At 38.7% G+C, this 18,292-nt stretch overlaps 1 protein-coding gene across 1 annotated transcript; it reads right to left on the minus strand.

Annotated features, from left to right (window-relative positions):
- Positions 1-1,226: 1,226 nt before the first annotated feature.
- On the minus strand, positions 1,227-18,180 carry LOC139324408 (vomeronasal type-2 receptor 26-like). Its single transcript, XM_070954120.1, has 8 exons — positions 18,123-18,180; positions 15,982-16,077; positions 12,098-12,368; positions 10,128-10,419; positions 5,887-6,741; positions 5,212-5,439; positions 2,399-2,525; positions 1,227-2,122 (listed from the first exon to the last, which is right to left on the minus strand). Exons 1-8 carry the CDS (start codon positions 18,178-18,180, stop codon positions 1,227-1,229), a joined length of 2,823 nt encoding a protein of 940 aa, XP_070810221.1.
- Positions 18,181-18,292: the final 112 nt, after the last annotated feature.

Here is an 18,292-nt window from a genome sequence, read left to right on the forward strand (position 1 = left end):
ATTCCTTTCTGTAGGTTGTGTGTCAACTGTTTGGTTTTGCTGATGTGTAACTTGATCCTGTTGGGTTTGCTTTTGTGGCTGAGATCTTTCTGGTTCTGTAAATTGTATATCAACTAATTGACTTCCATGCTGGTTTGTGGCTTGACAAATCATTGCAATAGGATCCGGAACCGCCTCTCTTATATTAAATAATCCAACTGAGACCTCTGAAAAAGAATCCAAAAGCGGCTCATCTATGGAAACCTCTTTAACTTGTTGTTTCTTCATTGTCTCCATCTCCTTCTGCTTTTCTTGAGTTTCTGTCTCTTGTTGATTTTGCTTTTTAAGTACCTTGTAATAAAATTCTTCCGCTTTTTCAACAGTATTTAACTGATATCTTATTCCTTGATATCTCAGTATTATACCCACTGGGACATCCCACCTGTATAGAATATTTTGTCTTCTTAACTCAGTCACCAAAAGTCCAAATTTCTTTCTATCTCTTACCATCTTAGGCGGTAATTTCTATGGTTCTATAAAACTACATTTTCCCACAACCTACTCATAGTTCTGATTCATACTGGCATGTATTAATGAAACACTTTTACCCAGTTAGACCTAACTCCTATTCTCTTAATCTTTGGGGTGGGGGGGCGGTGTCTATCATTATTCATTTATTTATGCTGCCTAGCTGCAAAGTCATGAGTTTTTCCTGTGTCTTTGGTTTCCTAACTATTTTGTCTAACAATAAGTATCACTTTTCCTTAAGCATCCTAGGAAATAATCATATACTGGAGCAAAGCTTAATTGAGCCAATGTCTATAAATTACTCAGATCTTTAGGAATTAGAAGGATTTACTTTGAGTAATGTTAACTTGATTCATTACTTAAATCCATTACTTGGATCCAAGAAATATATGTTGTTGGGAAAAGGAAATAAGGATAACTGGGTATGCAGAAGAAGGTACATTCTGAGAATCAAAGAAAACGGAATTCTGCTGTGCTATAGATACTTTGAGAAGGCATGGCTTAGTAGAAAAAAGCTGCCATAGGAAACAAAAGCAGTCATGAAAGTGATCAGGGCAAGGCCTCAGGCAGTCCTTTAACTTCTTGGTAGTATCTGAAAGATCAAATGAGGTGATAGAGAATTCGGTTTGGAGAAAATAAATGTCACTTTGTATTATTTTGTTAGAGTAGGGGGGAAGGCTGCATTGAATCAATGAGTAAACTGAACGTCATATTCTGGATTATTTTTTTATTAAGTGTCCCTTTGTATTCAAATCAGGTCTCATAATAATGATATAGCACTTGGGGGAAAAGATGCAGCCCAGTAATCCAGCTGCTGAAGCCAAAATGGAGAAGATCTCCACAGCCACCATGTATTTCCCCTTGGTACTCAAATAGGTGGGAACAAATGATATCCAGACACTACAAAAGACCAACATGCTGAAGGTGATAAATTTGGCTTCATTAAAGCTATCTGGTAACTTCCTAGCTAGGAAGGCCACAGTGAAACTGACAGCAGTCAAGAATCCCAGAAAGCCAAGCACTGTATAAAACATTGTGGTTGAACCTTCATTACATTCTAAGACAATTTCTTCAGCTATAGAGTGCATGTCAGAATCTGGGAATGGGGGCGAAATTGTCAGCCACACTGTACAAATGATAAATTGTGCCAGGGAGCAAAATAGGACAATAGAAAAAGCCAGTTTATTCCCCACCCATTTCCTCATTTTGGAACCTGGCCTGGTGGCCATGAAAGCAAGAACAACAAGGATTGTTTTCCCTAATATGCAAGAAAGGGCTACAGAGAATATGATGCCAAAAGCAACTTGTCGCATGAAACATTTTGCTTGGTCAGGTTGCCCAATGAAGAGCAAACTGCAAAGGAATGAGAGCAGGAGAACAATGAGAAGAATGTAGGTGAGGCTCCTGTTGTTGGCTTTGACAATGGGAGTGTCCTGCTTTTTAATGAAGATCCCCAGCACCAAAGCTGTGATGAAAGAAAGGAAGAGACTAACACTGGCCAAGGTGATTCCCAGTGGCTCATTGTAAGACAGGAAGGTGGTTGTTTTTAGAATACAAAGATTTTGAGCCTTGTTTGGATATTGGTCTTCTGAACATTGAAAGCAGTCAACCGCATCTGCAAAAAACAAAACATCATGGTCAATTTCTAGAAATTCCCAGGTAGCAGGACTGAGAGTTAATTATTGGATTTAATATTTCCTAAATAAGTAATACCTATTTGTATTTAGTGGGAATCTGTAAATATGCAGATACTTACATATTGTTTGTGGTAACCCTTTCATTTTTAGTATTTATATTGCTATATCATCGATTCGATCACCACATGTAGAAGTTTTGGAAATTAGCATTTTGAATCACAGTTAAGAATAGTTTTGCACAACACAAGTCTTACCCATCTGGTTTGAAATTTTCCCTTTTGCACATGGAAGGCAATCATAACAGCAAAATGGCTTCCCTTCTATTTTCATCTTCCTGGACCCAGAATAGCAATTGTCATTGCAAACAGAAAGAGGTAGAACCTATCAAGAAGTGAAACCAGGATTAATTAAAGCTCAAAAGTTTCAGAACATTCTATTTGGGTGTGGATTTTACTTTAACACAATGAATGTAGGAACTAGATGTCCCAAAATTTCTTTCTGTTTTAGAAAGTTCAGTCAGACTTTCCAACTTCATGAGATCTTTTCTCCAAGATGTTGAAAGGTCTGACTGAACTTTTTTTAAACTGATAGTCACATGGTCTCCTTTTGTTGCCCTGCATGCAAGAGAAAAGAGCTGGAAAGCAGGTTAGTGAGGGAGTTGTGGTTGCTATGGAATGGGGTGGGAGTGAGGATTTTGCATTATGATTGCTCTTATGTAAGTAAGAACCAGTAAAAGAGGAATGGAAAAATCCCTATCTGTAGATCAGCGTTTTTCAGTTGGCAAGTTTAAAATGGGCGAACTTAATGCTGCCTTGGGAATTGAAGTCCGTGCACCTTAAAGTTGCCAAAATTGAGAAGCATTGGTCTACACTAGAGTTTAGTAGTTTCCATTCCGGTTTTATTTAGAGTTTGGTGCAATTAAAAAAAATCAGTTGTGATTTCCTTAACAAACAATGATTAAAGTGATATGAACCATTGCGGGTCTTGAGAGAAACTGAAGTTATAAATTGATCTGGGCTTTGATGATTAGATACGGGATTATGGAAATAATTTAGACAAATGTTAATCTTAGAGTATGTGTTTGAGTTTATTTTTTTTTTTTACTTATATCTGTACCAAAGAAAGTTGGAAGTTATTCTTTTTCAGTTTTCCTTCTTTTCCTCTTTCTTTCCTACACTTTCAGTCTTTTTCTTTCCTGAGCCTTTTCTTTTTTTCAAATCTGTTTTTATTTGTTTATCCCTTAGCTTTGTTTTTTGATGTATGAAGGATCAAATACCCAGGCTTTATAATTCTATATTCCTTATTTACAGAAATCATATCAAAATTTAGAATGAAATCCAATGGGAGCCATCTCATATAAGGCAGGCTCTGAGTCCCTCTAACCAAAATGTGTTTATTGATAGAAGAGAATATTTGAAGCTCAGGATTGAATTGTGGGGTCCTTGGTGCTCTCTGAGCTTGATGGTTTTCTTGCAGATGTTTCATGACCCAACCTAGGTAACATCATCAGTACTAGAAGGGAGTGGACTTGCTCTTATTTTCATATACTAGTGGCTTACCCTGTCAGTGTTGATCAGTTGTTTCACAAAGAGTGTTTTGATTGGTGCCAGGTCTCTACAGCCTCAGGCAGAGAAGGGCTATTTTGCACCCTCCCTCCATGTTCTTTAAAATACAGAGTTTCTCAGCATTCCTTTAGGAACCTCCAACATGCAAACTGTGGTTACTCATCCTAAAATGAATCCGCTTTACCTGGAGCTTCAAAATGTGCTGTTTGCTAGGAAGATGTATACCTAAAAGTCAGTCTACATTCAGTATACATCTGACTTTGGGGATATTTCTTCATAACCGAACAAAAGTGTATTTTCTGTGCACTTCACACTATTTACTTGCTGGATCTCGATATCACAAAGCAAAGCCCACATTTTGTAATTCACCCCCATGCCCCATTTTGACTGGCAGAGTGCTGCAGGAGGCTGACTGCTGCCACAGAGAACTGAGTTTTAAATTATTTGAATCCCACCACTAATTCCCCATTTGTTTCCTTCTTCCTCTCTGGCTGGGCATTTCCCAGTCAGGATAATCCATCACTGGATCAAATATAGGCTGACTGCTCCCCAGATACAATGATTAGCAAATGGAAAACTGAAAATCTGGACATGCCATTTAAGAAAAGAGAAGACTAAGGAGAAAATGCTATTTTTTTGTTGGGAAAATCAACGTTCAGATTAATGGGACTGTTTAATAGACAAATTGAGATAGGTCTTGTTATTACTTTGTGAATTATATGATAGCTTTAATTACTTTAGCAACTTTCAAATATATTTTTAACCTAGACAAGCTTGAAATGGCTCCACGGCTTAGGGCCGGGGTATCTACAAGACCGCCTTCTGCTGCCAATAGCCTCCCACTAGCCTGTATACTCACACAGAGAGGGCCTCCTCAGGGTGCCATCCACCAGACAATGTTGGCTGGCGACCCCCCAGGGGGAGAGCCTTTTCTGTGGCAGCACCCGCCCTCTGGAACGACCTATCCCCAGAGATATGCACGATACCAGACCTCCGGACTTTTCGTCAGGCCCTGAAAACTTATTTATTTCACCTAGCCGGGCTGGCTTGATCCCATCCATTTGGTTTTAATTGAAATTGGTTTTAACTGGGTTGTTTTAAATTGTGGGCCGAAATTATTTAATTATCTTTTAAACTGTTTTTAAATTTTGTATGCTCTGTTTTAAGTCGCCTGTTCACCGCCCTGAGCCCTGCTGGAGAAGGGCGGTATAGAAATTAAATATATAAATATAAAATATAAATATAAAATGCCAGCAGGAATAGACAGCAGCTATTGGATTAAATTCTGCTAAAACCATGAAGATTTAATGAGGATGTATCAGTAAATTATTTTGCTATACAGAGATTTAAGTCTTTGTATTTCAAAATCTCTGGTCATTATTTCTTCCTCTTTGCGGTTTTTGGCCTGAGAACCTTAAGGGTAAGATCCATTCGAATAAATAATTCTGGAAACAGGAAGGGAAAGGGAAGAATACGCAGTTTGAAATCAGAACAGGAAATACCTGGTTAAACATGGTAGGCCAGGTGATGTTTTGCGCAGAAATGGTGAATAGCTTATCTGGAGAAGCCGCTGGGTCGATCTTTCCAACTTTGAATTTAACAAAGGTCTTGTTTGGGAATGTGACCCAGTTGAAACTGTCAAATCCAATGTCTAAATCCCCATTTTCATTAAAGGAAATTTTCTCTCCTGCAGTGTTATTGAATGCAATGGTTCTCAAATAGTGATGTAACTAAAATGAAGCAAAGATTGGTAATTAAAAAGAAGGTAAGGGGAGCGGAGGGGAGGGGAAGGGAGAGTGAGAAAGAAGGGAGGGAGGGAGATCAATTTCAATGGTATTAAGTTATGGATATTGATTTAATACAACTGAGATCATTAATAGAATTAGGGTTTATCAACCCCTCATCCATGTTTCTCCTCTGCCACAGGTGTTGTGAACCTGTTCCAAACAGGCACATTTTACTACATCTTAATCATTTCCTCCATATTGATGTATCATTGTTGTAGCCTTGTTACCTATTCACAGTTACAAAGGTTTCTCTAAGTCCCAAAAGGATATGGAAAATGGAGTACCAGGAGACTTAAAATCATAAGTGTCATCGGTGTATCCATAAGAGTAGGACAGAGCACTGCATTAGAGAATAGAGCAATGGGAAATGTTCATTCAATCTCTTATTACCTGCCATGCCTTTTGAGTCAAAAACATTTCTCTCCCAACTTTGGCCCTTGTTCTGTGTTTGGGGGAAAACATGGCTTGTAAAGCATGTGCCACAGCATAAACTGCATTGTAGATGCTGTAACTCTGTCCAGTCATGGTGGTATCAAACACAGACTGAGGTAGATTCTCCAACTTCTCTTCTCCAGTGCACAACCTCCCAGTGTCTTCATCTAACTTATCTTTAGGAAAAGAGCATTCAAAAGCCTCTTCCCAGAACACTCTCATTAAATGGTCTTCCACTTCTGAAGTTGGGTTTCTCATCTGAAGGAATTTATTAAATCCAAAAATCTCCTTGGAAGAAACTTCAAAAGTTATAACACCATGGATAAAGACCATACCCCTGTCTTTTAGAAAGGGAGTGGATGTAAATTCCATCTGGGCTGGCATTATCAAAACTTTATATTTTCTCTCGATGGGTATATCTTCAAATTCTCTATAATAGGGCAACAGCCTAAAAATGATGGTAACTTGGTTTGCACAATATACGATAATGATATTGGTAGTGCTGTTCATGACATTAATGTACATTTTGCTAAAACCTTTAAAGGCTGAAGCAATGTCATTAGAAAATGTTTCCTTGGGCATCTCTCCCATGAACTCAAAGCAGATACCTTGTTTGGAAAACAACGGAACAGCATTTTGAATGAATCTGTCTCCACTCTCACTACGTTGGAGATACAGCCCAATCCATGTCCACTTAAAATACAACAGCAACTGGAGAATGCCCACAATCTGTTGGTCACCATCTGGGAAAAAGCGATGGAAGAAAGCAGCTTGTATCTGGTCACCCCTCATAGGAGAAGATCCATATATCAGCTAAATGTAGAAAAAATAGGGGGGGGGGCATGATTTTCCAAGTTGAAGTATTTATTATTTTTCAAAAATCTGTTCTTAATTCATGGTCTTTGTTGTAAACATTAATGCAAACATTAATAGATATCTAATCTTGTTCATAAAAATCTGATGTTTAGAAGTAGTATAATCACAAAACTAAAGACAGAAATGCATTAATTTGTGAGTGAGATGGAAAAATCAACAGTTTTAATTAAAGGGAACAATTGACTTAGTTTTGTTTCCACCTGGGAACCACTTCTGAATTTACACTTAAAATGGGAAAAAAATGAAACTGATTATAGCTTTTGATGATTTGATCGACTTTGTTGTTATAGAAATGGTTTGAATCAACTGGAAATGTAAAGAAAAGATTGAGGTTGTAGCTTTTTCGTATACCCTACTGCGATTAAAAAAACTAGAAACCTTAAATCTAGGTAACAACTGCAGAATCAAGGGGTAGATCGTGATTGGTGGCCATATTTTCCAATTCAGTTAAGATATGAGAAAGACGTTAGAACATGGCGTGTAAATAAAGAACCAACAGAATTTGACAAAATTTTAATAGGGTCTGATGAACAACTAATTAAAAAATACATATAATTATTTGATGAATTATAAAATGGAGGAAGAAATAAAGAAACAATGATTACCTGGGCAAAAATAATCAGTTATAATATAGAATTAGAGAAATGGCAGAAACTTTGGGACAGAAATTTCAAATTGACTATGGCCTTTGTATACAAAGAAAACCTATACAAAATATTTTATAGGTGGCATTTATCACCTGCGAGATTGGCAAAAATGTTCAGTAACCTATCCGCCATATGCTGGAAATGCAACCAGACTCCAGGCACCTATTACCACATGTGGTAGACCTGCTGTAAAGCAAGAAAATATTGGGAGAACATACATAACTGGCTGGAAATGATAACTGAGCAAAATATTGAGTTTAAACCAGAAAGACACCTCTAAGATAGGTTATGATAAAGCGACCATATATTTAGTGTTACATATACTGATGGCAGCAAGGATCACATATGCTAAATACTGGAAAAATATGAACATCCCACTGGACGAAGTTGTAATTAGAAAAATTTGGGACTGTGCTGAAGTGGACAGACTAATTTGTCTGTTACCCCAATGATGCCCTTGAAGTGATGTCCCAGTGCCTGGAGGCTGTGCGGATCTGGATGGGGAGGAACAGGCTCAAGCTCAACCCTTCCAAGACTGAGTGTCTGTGGCTCCCGGCATCCCGATATAGTCAGTTGACTCCATCACTGACTATTGGGGGCGAGTCTTTGGCCCCCACAGAAAGGGCTCGCAATCTGGGAGTCCTCCTGGATATGCAGCTGTCCTTGGAGGAACATCTGACAGCTGTAACCAGGGGGACCTTTTGTCAGGTTTGCCTGATTCGCCAGTTGCGCCCCTTTCTTGATCGGGATTCCCTGTGCACAGTCACTCATGCCCTCGTCACTTCTCGCCTTGACTACTGCAACACTCTCTACATGGGGCTCCCCTTGAAGAGCACCCGGAGGCTCCAACTGGTCCAGAATGCAGCAGCGCGGGTAATAATGGGAGCAGCATGGCGCTCCCATGTAACACCGCTCTTGCGCGAGCTGCACTGGCTCCCAGTGGTCTTCCGGGTGCGCTTCAAGGTGCTGGTTATCACCTTTAAAGCGCTCCATGGCATCGGGCCTAGCTATCTTCAAGACTGCCTGCTGCTACCGACGACCTCCCATCGTTCCGTGCGCTCCCACAGAGAGGACCTCCTCAGGGTGCCATCAGCCAATCAATGTAGGCTGGTGACCCCCAGGGGGAGGGCCTTCTCTGTGGGGGCACCTACCCTCTGGAATCAGTTGCCCCCAGAGATAAGGAGAATCCAAGACCTTAGTCCCTTCCGCCGTGCCCTTAAAACCCACTTTTTCCAGCAAGCCGGGCTGACTTAAGAAGAAATTTTAAATGTTTTAATTGGTTTGTATTTTTAATTTTGGGCCAAATTTATATATATATTAATTGTTTTTAATATTTGTATTTTATGTTTTTTAATTCTGGCTGTACACCGCCCTGAGTCCTCAGGGAGAAGGGCGATATATAAATTTAAAATAAAAAAAAATAAAAAAATAAAAATTAAAGATAAAGAAGATTCAGAACACTATCAGACATGGAATAAATTTTATGAATGGATAGAGAAAAGAGGTAGAAATTAGAGAAAGTAAGATTATGAATGTTAATATTATCAATATTGAAAATAAAGAAGTATATAACTATAAACATATTAATTGATAAAATTGTAAATAAGCTAATGTAAGAAGAAACCTAGTTTAAAAACTTTTTGGTTAAATTATTATTACTGATATTATATTATTACTATGGCTATTAGTTTGTGTGTTAATATTTACTACCAACTTTCTTTGGCTTCGTTCTATTTGTAAATGATACTGTGACAATGCACTGTTTTTCAAAAATGTTTATGAATGAACATTTATAAAAATAAAATTAAAAGAATCAGAAACGACTGGTTTTTATTTTTCTTTCTACACTTTTGATTCTTTTCTCTTCCTTTCTTGATTTTTCTTGACTTTATCTTTCTTTTTCTTTATCTTTCTTGATATCAAAAAATCTATTTATTTTATCATATAATAGACTTTAATAAAAACAATTAAAAGAAGAATGTCATTCAGGAAATGTCATAACCATTTCAGAATTGACTCTCCCTAATTCATTGCAGTATAAAAGCAGCTGAGGAGGGAGCCACTTTTAGGTGGGCAAGATTGATGCCAGTCATTTGAGATAATCCAGACCGTGAAACCACAATCTTGAAAGTCTGAAAGCATTTCCCTCCTACCGGTTTCACCTACAAAATTACATTTAAGAAAAACAACACAAATCATTAACATGATGAACAATGTAGTGGTGACCATATGACATATATATTTTAGGTACTATACTCGATTTACTACTAAATCTAAATCCAAACTAATTAAAATGCTATGATTCCTTAACTTATAAGTACACTTAATAGAAATGTTAATATATTTTCATCAATTCTTTTTCTCACCATGTTTTAATAACAATTTTAAGTATTCATGGGCTTGATTAAGTAATTCAATGTATTAGTATTTGGGAATATTTATCTTGATCTTTATATTACAGAATGACGCTTCCTTCCTTCCTTCCTTCCTTCCTTCCTTCCTTCCTTCCTTCCTTCCTTCCTTCCTTCCTTCTTGGAATCAATTCTGAGATGCTTTCTCAAATTGGTTTGGACTAAGATTTTTTTTACCAGATCATTGTCTAGGCTACAGTTCTTCTTCCTATCTCTCAAAGTTATTGTCACAGCCCATGATATGTATTTCAAGAGCAAATCTTACCTGGGGCATCTTGTAGACATTCAAAACATTTGCCATGAAGGGACAGATGTAAGCGTTAGGTCCTGCAATAACAGATACTGCCCAGTCCTTAGTATCACACTTATAATTGGGGATGAATCTGCCCCTTGTTGAGAGGAGCTCCATTGAAGCCAAGTAGGTCCATCTCGCCATAAAATAACTGTTAGAGAGGTGCATACCCAGAGTCATGTTGAATAAAATGTGATTGTTTTCATTGATCTCCTTTACAGCAAAAACTAAGGCCAGGATATGTTGGTAGTTCTGTAGATAAAATCTACGCAGATCACATTACAAATCATATTTCTTCTCTTAAAGAATGTGGCATTATGTATACTTTATTTATAATTCTGCTAAATGCTAAGCAGAAAAAAACAGATTGCATAGTACCATGCAAGAAGAAATCATGTAAATGCTTTAGCACTCCAAAATTTTTCACTTTGCCACAGATGGATTGAATGAAAACAGTTATGTATAAATTACATAACCAACACACACACACACACACACACACACACACACACACAAGTTTTGGTGTATTTGGGTCTTTTCCCGTGTATCCGAATACACGAAAACTTGCATACCTCTAGCCGTGAAAATCTACGAAAACATCTATATCTATATCTATATCTATCTATATCTATATCTATATCTATATCTATATCTATATCTATATCTATATCTATATCTATATCTATATCTATATCTATATCTATATCTATATCTATATCTATATCTATCTATCTATCTATCTATCTATCGAGAGAGAGAGAGTGGGGGGGTAACAAGAGAGAGAAACAGAGAGAAATTTTTCAGAGTTGTCTAAAACATTATGTTTCGATGAAAGGGAAAATGGTCTTGGACAAAACATTATTTTTTTTAAGCCAGCTGTTATGATTTCTAAAAATGATTCACTAGGAAACTGATGGATTGCTTGAAGGAACATTAATAATAACATTATGATCTACCTGTAATTCTTAGACCTACTTCTAAGTCTTGTATCTTTAGCTCTTCTGTCTTCACTTTGGATACTTTTATGGGTAGAGGAAGAAAATGTATTTTAAACCTTACTTGAGAGTAAACAGAATAACAGAGCTGAAAGGAACTTTGGAAGTCAGGAAACCCTATGCCATTTCAGACAAATGATTATCCAATCTCTTCTTAAAAACCTCCAGTGCTGGAGCACCCACAACCTCTGGAGGCAAATTGTTCTACTGATTAATTGTTCTCACTGTCAGTTCTCCTTAGTTCTAGGTTGCTTCTCTCCTTGATTACTTTCCATCCATTGCTCCTTGTCCTACATTCAGGTGCTGTGGAGAATTGGTTGACCCCTCTTCTTTGTGGCAGCACCTTTGATATTGGAACATTGCTAACATGTCCTTCTTTTCATTAAACTAGATATACCCAATTCCTGCAACCATTCTTCATATGTTCCATACAAATGATGTATGGAATTCTTTTTCTGGAATCACTTATCTAGGAAAAGATGTACCGGTTTCATTGGGGCAGCCCTACATTTGTACTCCATACATGCTAAACAAACAAATTAAAAGCACTACATAGTGCCGTTGTTCCCTAATATTCACAAGAAAAATTAAACTGTTAAAGCTGACATTCAATTAGCTATAAACGGTGTTTCAATAGTAGTGCACTGAAAATTCATTCCGCAGAAAGAAAATGAGAAAAGCCCAATATAGAATTTGAACAAAAGCACTGGGGTGAAATCTGCCTTAAACATGTGCATATCTATGTGTGTTTGTAATTTATTTGCCAGATAAAATGTATCCATGGGAATGCATTTCTATTAACTTAAGAATGAAGAAACCAACCAGTGAGAAACCAGGAGAAATAATTTGTGCTGCAAGCAATACCACTAATTAACTCAGTCCAGGCATCTTCTTAGAGAAAGATATCTGGTTTGAGACATGCTACAGCTAAGAAGAGAAAGTCTTTACATGAACTCATCAACCAGTTCTTCAGATGGATGTCTTCTGAAATACACTGGATCAGAAATAAAGTAGAACTGAGAGATTATCCCAGCTATCATGAAATCTCCTGGCAGAAAATCCTTGTGCTTAATAAATGGAGTTTTCCCCATGGCACATTCTTTGCGAGAAGTACGAGAAATAAGGCATGTAACCACTGGCAATAGGACTGCTATTACTGCCAGGAAAAATACCATCTCTTTCAAGAAGATTTTCATCAGCAGATATGAACCATTTCCTTCTGCAACAATGAAGCATTAAAAAAAAGAAGAAGAAGAGGCTGTAATTATTTAGAATAGTCTGCATATATATTATTTCTCAGATTGTGACATTTCTAGCCCTCTGGTTCCACAAATAATGCCACCTTTCAGTCTTCGCCTGTTTTGGGGGAGTTGTCCCTTGGATATCCCTAAGGATTTGAGAAGAAGTTGCATTACTGAGACTCTGCTGGTAATTATAAGAGAAAACGATGGATGTTCAGTGAAGTTCCTTAGAGCTTTTGAGTAAGAAATAGGATGATGACATCCATGGGCTCAAGAACCAAATGGCCCATAACTGACAATTATACAGGAACTAGAAGGAAAAAAACCCAATTCCAATGAAAAAAATATCATTAAAAAAACATTGTGCTAATTCTGTGGCTGTAAAGATGGAATTCTCTGGAACAATATGTCTCCCACCATGATGAATTTTTGGAAGCACATTAAAAAATGACTGATCCAAAAAACCAAAGACAAGCAGACGCATCCTGTGGTAGACTTCCACCCCCCCTCCCTTTATTCTATTGGGAGGGTCTTTAATTACTTTCAGTTATTGTATTTGTAGTTCAATTTTATCATGACGTTTGGTTTAAATGTCCTATTAGGAGCAGGTTTGTAAATTTCTGAAAATCCTTTGGGATTGGAGCAGGGTAATGCCTCATAACTAAGCAAATAAAGAAATATCATTGGAGATAAGTTTTTTTTTTTTGAATAATTTTTTTTATTAATTTTTTCAAGTTAAAATCAACACAAGACAAAAACATTGTTTATACATACAAACAAAAACCATACATTCCCCTCCCTCCCTCCCTCCCCCATTCAATACGTCTATCCCGGCAGATAATATTCCTGCCCTCATTAGTAAATAATTATGCCCACAAAACAGAATAAGGTAAGTAATCCTCAAATGTGGTTTTCATACAATTATCTCTCAATCTAAGTAAGTGTATCTCTCTTCGTATTAACATAGGCCCTCACTTCATCTCAATTCTTTTATTCAACCACCGATACCAACTGTCCCAATCCTCTTTTTCTTTCAACATATATGTCTGTCAGATTTCGATGTCATCTCAAATAAAATAAATTGCATTTCCAAACAGTCTTTGAAGAAATCGTTCATTTTATTAAGCACGACAACCTGTCCCCTATCGTGGAGTAGCCAACTCTGACTTCCTGACCCCAAACCTTCCCTTTCCATTCCCCAATTCTCTGCATCTCATTGGCCTTCTTCCAATTCACTCTCCCCATACCTACTACTTAAGCTCCCAGGAATGTCCCCCCTCCCATCTCATCTCCTAGGGGATATTATCTTCAAGGAAAATAAGTAGGTGAGAAGTCAAGCGTCCTCTTGCCAGCTGCCCCCTCTTCTCCTTCTTATGTCAGCACTAGAGTAAATGCAGGTTGAAGTGCTGACAACGTCATTCTATCCGCCTCAGCACACTCCAATACTTTGTTTATAATTTGGGGACTGGCTGGTATCTCTTTTTCTTTCCACTGTTGGGCGAACACTATTCTAGCTGCAACTAAAATATGTAGAGTGAGATACCATTTTTTTCTTACTCAGCTCCTCTGGGCGAATACCTAGTAAATATATCTTAGGTTTCCATAGGAGACCTGAGGAGGTCCACATAGGAGTCCACATTAGTAATTTCCATAGGAGTCCACATTAGTAATTTCCTTAATCCAATTCTTAATCCTTCTCCAATACTTCTTTGCCATTATACAAGTCCAAAATTGATGGAAATACGTACCTCTGATTTTCCTACATCTCCAACATAACTCTGATGCACCCGGAAACATTTTGACAATTCTTGCTGGTGGGAGATGCCACCTATACAACTTTTTTTATGCATTTTCCTTGAAAGACGTTGCCGTAGTCATTTTAATATGTTCCCCCCACATTTGTTGCCATTTTTCTAGGGGGATAGAGTACCCAAAATTCTTCCCCCAGGCAATCATAGTGTCTTTTACAACTTCCTCTCTATCATTCACTCAAGCAATTGTACATACATTTTGGTTATGTATTTATGGTCCTCTCCCAATAATATTTTATCAAAACTCTGTTCCATCACATATATCCCATAATTATCTCTATCTCTCCTGTAACGAGATTGAACTGTAACATAGGTCCACCAATCTAGCCTAATTCCTTTATCAACCAAATCTTCTCTAGACCTTAATATCCCTTGGGCATCCACAAGACCTTTATATCTAAAAATATTATCCTGTTTAAGGATGGGTATGTCATCGCTTCTATTGCTGAGAACCAGGTTGGGATCTTGGTATAAAATTTTCCTCTAAATATGTCCCAGGTTTCCAGCAATATTTGCCTTAGATAATGTCTCTTGAAATACTTATACTGTTCACCTTTCTCTCTCCATAGCAGTGCATGCCAGCCGTGTTGTAGGTCGTGTCCTTCTAAATCTAATAAAGACCTCCTCTTCAATAACACCCAATCCTTCATCCAGGCTAGCAGTGAAGCTCGATAATATAATTCCCAGCAGGGGAGACCAAAGCCCCCCCTTTCTCTATGCTCTTGTAACATTTTGAGATAAGTTTTTAATTGGGCTACATTTACAAGGTGAATAAATTTCAGAACAGAAAGTTCTAAAATCTTGGAGAGGCACATTTTTAACCACTGGTCTACCCAACTGGAGTTTAAGGTGGGAGATAGGATTTACCTGTCCACGAAGTAGCTGAAACTAAAGCTTGTCTCTAAGAAACTTGATCCAAAATTCCTAGGACCATTCCCAATAATGAAAGTGATTAACCCGGTCATGGTACAAATTCAACTTCCCCGATTGCTGGGGAAGGTGCAACCAGTATTCCACTGCAGTCTACTGAAGTCAGTCGGTGGCTCGCAACTCTGGCCGTTGGGTCGGGCACCCCCTAATCTCATGTTAATCGAGGGTCAGATTCACTATGAGATAAAGAAGATCTTAGACTCCAGAGTACAAAGGGGAAAATTGGAATAGCTACTATACTGGAAGGGGTATCCACTTTCTGAGGCCACCTGAGTAAAGAGTTGAAAAGTGAGCGCAGATAGATTGATAAAGCAGTTCCTTGATTAGTTCCCTCAAAAACCAAAGGGACCTCCTGGGGCAGAGAGAGGGGCTAGTGGCATTGATTAACCCCACTGTGCTTTGTATCTTGTAGGGACATTCCTGCTGTTGAGGGGGGGGGGGCAGCCTGTCAAGCCTGAATTCTACTTGGGCATGGGACTGGTTGTATCCTGGGGTATTCTAATGTTAATTTAGTTTGACACAGTTTTGAGCTGGAGGAGGATGGAGCCTTCTGTGGCCACAGCATAACTAGTCAATGAGTCATGCACATTTTAATGGCTTACTGACCGGAGGAGGAGGAGAGAAGTCACCAAGCAACAAGCTGCCATCTTGGTTGGACAATGTGACTGATTGCTTGGGAAGCTTGAGAAAACTGAAACTTATATTGGAGTGCAAAGCCCGGGAACTTTAGTTCTGGCTTTTCACAAGTAGCACCAAGATGGTCTACCTAAATAAATTTGTTCTTTGAGTGAAAGCCATGCCTCGGAGTTCGATATATGGTGGGTGAATTACTTGGATTCACCCACCACACCTGACATCCTTACGGTGTCAGGATCCATCCACGTGGATCCTGACACTGTACGTTTCTGAAAATCCTTTGGGATTGGAGGAGGGTAATGCCTCATAACTAAGCAAATAAAAAAATATCATTGGAGATAAGTTTTTAATTGGGCTACATCTAAATAAATTTCAAAACAGAAAGTTCTAAAATCTTGGACAGGCACATTTTTAATATAGTTGCAAAATAAAATACTTCTTGGATTTTTTAACTCATTTCAATTGTCAATGAGTTCACTTTAAATCCATATTCTCAAAGTAACATAAAGTGGGTCATATATTTTTTTCCTGGTTGATGAATGACATGAGCCTCCATGTGATCAAACCATGTGGTTGAATATGTCCTTTAATATTCTATTGGTTGTTGTCAGATTCCTATGGGGTTATATAGGGGTTATGAACCATGGTGGTGCAGTGATTAGAGTGCAGTACTCTGAGATACTTCTGCTGACTGCTGGCTGCCTGAAATTTGGCAGTTCAAATCTCACCAGGCTCAAGGTTGACTCAGCCTTCCATCCTTCGAAAGTCGATAAAATGAGGACCCAAATTGTTGGGGGCAATCTGCTGACACTGTAAACTTCTTAGATAGGGCTGTAAAGCACTGTAAAGTGGTATATAAATCTAAGTGTTATTGCTATTGCTATTATGTAGGGGTCATAGCTGGCTCTATAGGCAAAAGAGGAAATGCAAATCCTAGGTGCTTGTCTGAGCTAATTTGGTCAACCTCTGCCTCATTGTTAATCTGAGCTCCCAGGTGAAGTTTGGACTGCTCTGGGAGACATGCAATGAAGGGGCTTGTTTTCTGAAAGGGTGTTGGGCAATTCCTATTGTGGCTTAATGGTTTTGTCCTGTGTTGGATCTTGGTTAAGGGGCTAATCCTACCATCCTGTCTTGTATGGATTTCTGCCTGTAGCGTTTGCTTTGCTTATGAATAGAGCTACCTAGATACTTATCTTCCTCTTTCATGTTTCTCCATTTCTCCTTTAGGGAAATATAATATTCTGCCTTTTCTTAATATGCCTCAAAATATTTCATTCTTCTGGAAGGGGGTAGGAGCTATAAGAGAATTAAAGGCTGCTTTAGAGGATTGCAAGTAATTCAGAACTCATCACCAGATGTGCAGCCAACCTCCATTTCTGTTTGCAGATCTTCAACAAGGAAGGTCCATTAAGTCTAAGTAATTGTAACAGTTTTTTTGACCCCAGGAAAATTTTGTGGTTGAATGGCTATGAGAAGGAGACTCCTTGTGTTATAGTCTCCTATCCCCCTTTATTTATAAGCAGCAGGTTGATTTTATATTAAAAAGATGTTGACATACTCTAGAAAGTATACAGAGAAGAGCAACAAAAATGATTAGGGAACTGAAGGTTGAAACATGAAGAATGATTGCAGGAATTAGGTATGTGGGGGTTTAATGAAAAGAAGAATTTGGGATCATATGATTGCAGTGTTCTACCATGTTTCCCCAAAATAAAACCCAATCTTATATTTTTGGGGGCTCCAAAATAAGCACTAGGGCTTATTTTCAGAGAAACATGATTTCAAAGTAATCGGCCTGTGTAGGGGGACCAATGGTATTAGGCAGTAGTTGCAGCCCACTGATCCCTTGATTGGCACACTCTGGGGCTGCACAGCCCCCAAAATACAGGTGAGTTGATTCCCTGTCCAAGCAGCAGATGGAGGTAGAGGTGCAGGGGGAAGGCAGGCCATATGGACATGCCAAGAAGACTGCGGAAAAGCAAAGATTCGGTAGGCTGGAGTGAGCAGGCAGCCGTGGGAGCCCATGGTGGCACCAGCATGCTGATGGAGGCAGAGACGCTGGGCAGAAGGCATGTGATCCAAATGCACCATGCAGGATGCAGGCAAGCTGAGAGATGTGAAGATGAGCCCCCTGTTGCTTCCCGGTAGGCTTGTATTCATGTATCTCGGCTTGCCTGTGGCCTGCACGGAATGTCTGGATCACCTGTCTTCTGCCCCGTGCTTTTGCCTCCATCTTCTGCTGATGCCGCCATGTGAAGATAAGCCTCACTTTAGTGGCCAGTACTCCAGCCCATTGACTCTTGGCTTTTCCACATATTTGCCTCTGTCTTCTGCTTGTACAGGTAATAAACTCACCTGTGCTATGCGGTCTGCAGCTGCTGCCCGATACCATCGGCCCATGCATGCAGGCCATGCCCTCTCCTTTCACCAGGGCTTATATTTGGGGCAGAGCTTATATTAGGCACAGGTGTGAAAATAATGCTGGAGCTTATTTTCAGGGTAGGTCCTATTTTTGGGGAAACATA

Source organism: Pituophis catenifer, unplaced genomic scaffold, assembly GCF_029215685.1.
Source record: "Pituophis catenifer annectens isolate HBS135680 unplaced genomic scaffold, rPitCat1.0.hap2 SCAF_15, whole genome shotgun sequence".
NCBI classification, from domain to species: domain Eukaryota; kingdom Metazoa; phylum Chordata; class Lepidosauria; order Squamata; family Colubridae; genus Pituophis; species Pituophis catenifer.

Excerpts from the sequence above, each read along its gene's own strand:
- LOC139324408 (XM_070954120.1), bottom strand. The coding sequence starts at position 18,180 with ATGGCCTGCATGCATGGGCCGATGGTATCGGGCAGCAGCTGCAGACCG. Across the intron at positions 10,420-12,097 it reads GAACTGGTTGATGAGTTCAT|ATTTTATCTACAGAACTACC; the intron begins GTAAAGACTTTC and ends TGATCTGCGTAG. Across the intron at positions 5,440-5,886 it reads TGACTCAAAAGGCATGGCAG|TTACATCACTATTTGAGAAC; the intron begins GTAATAAGAGAT and ends GCTTCATTTTAG.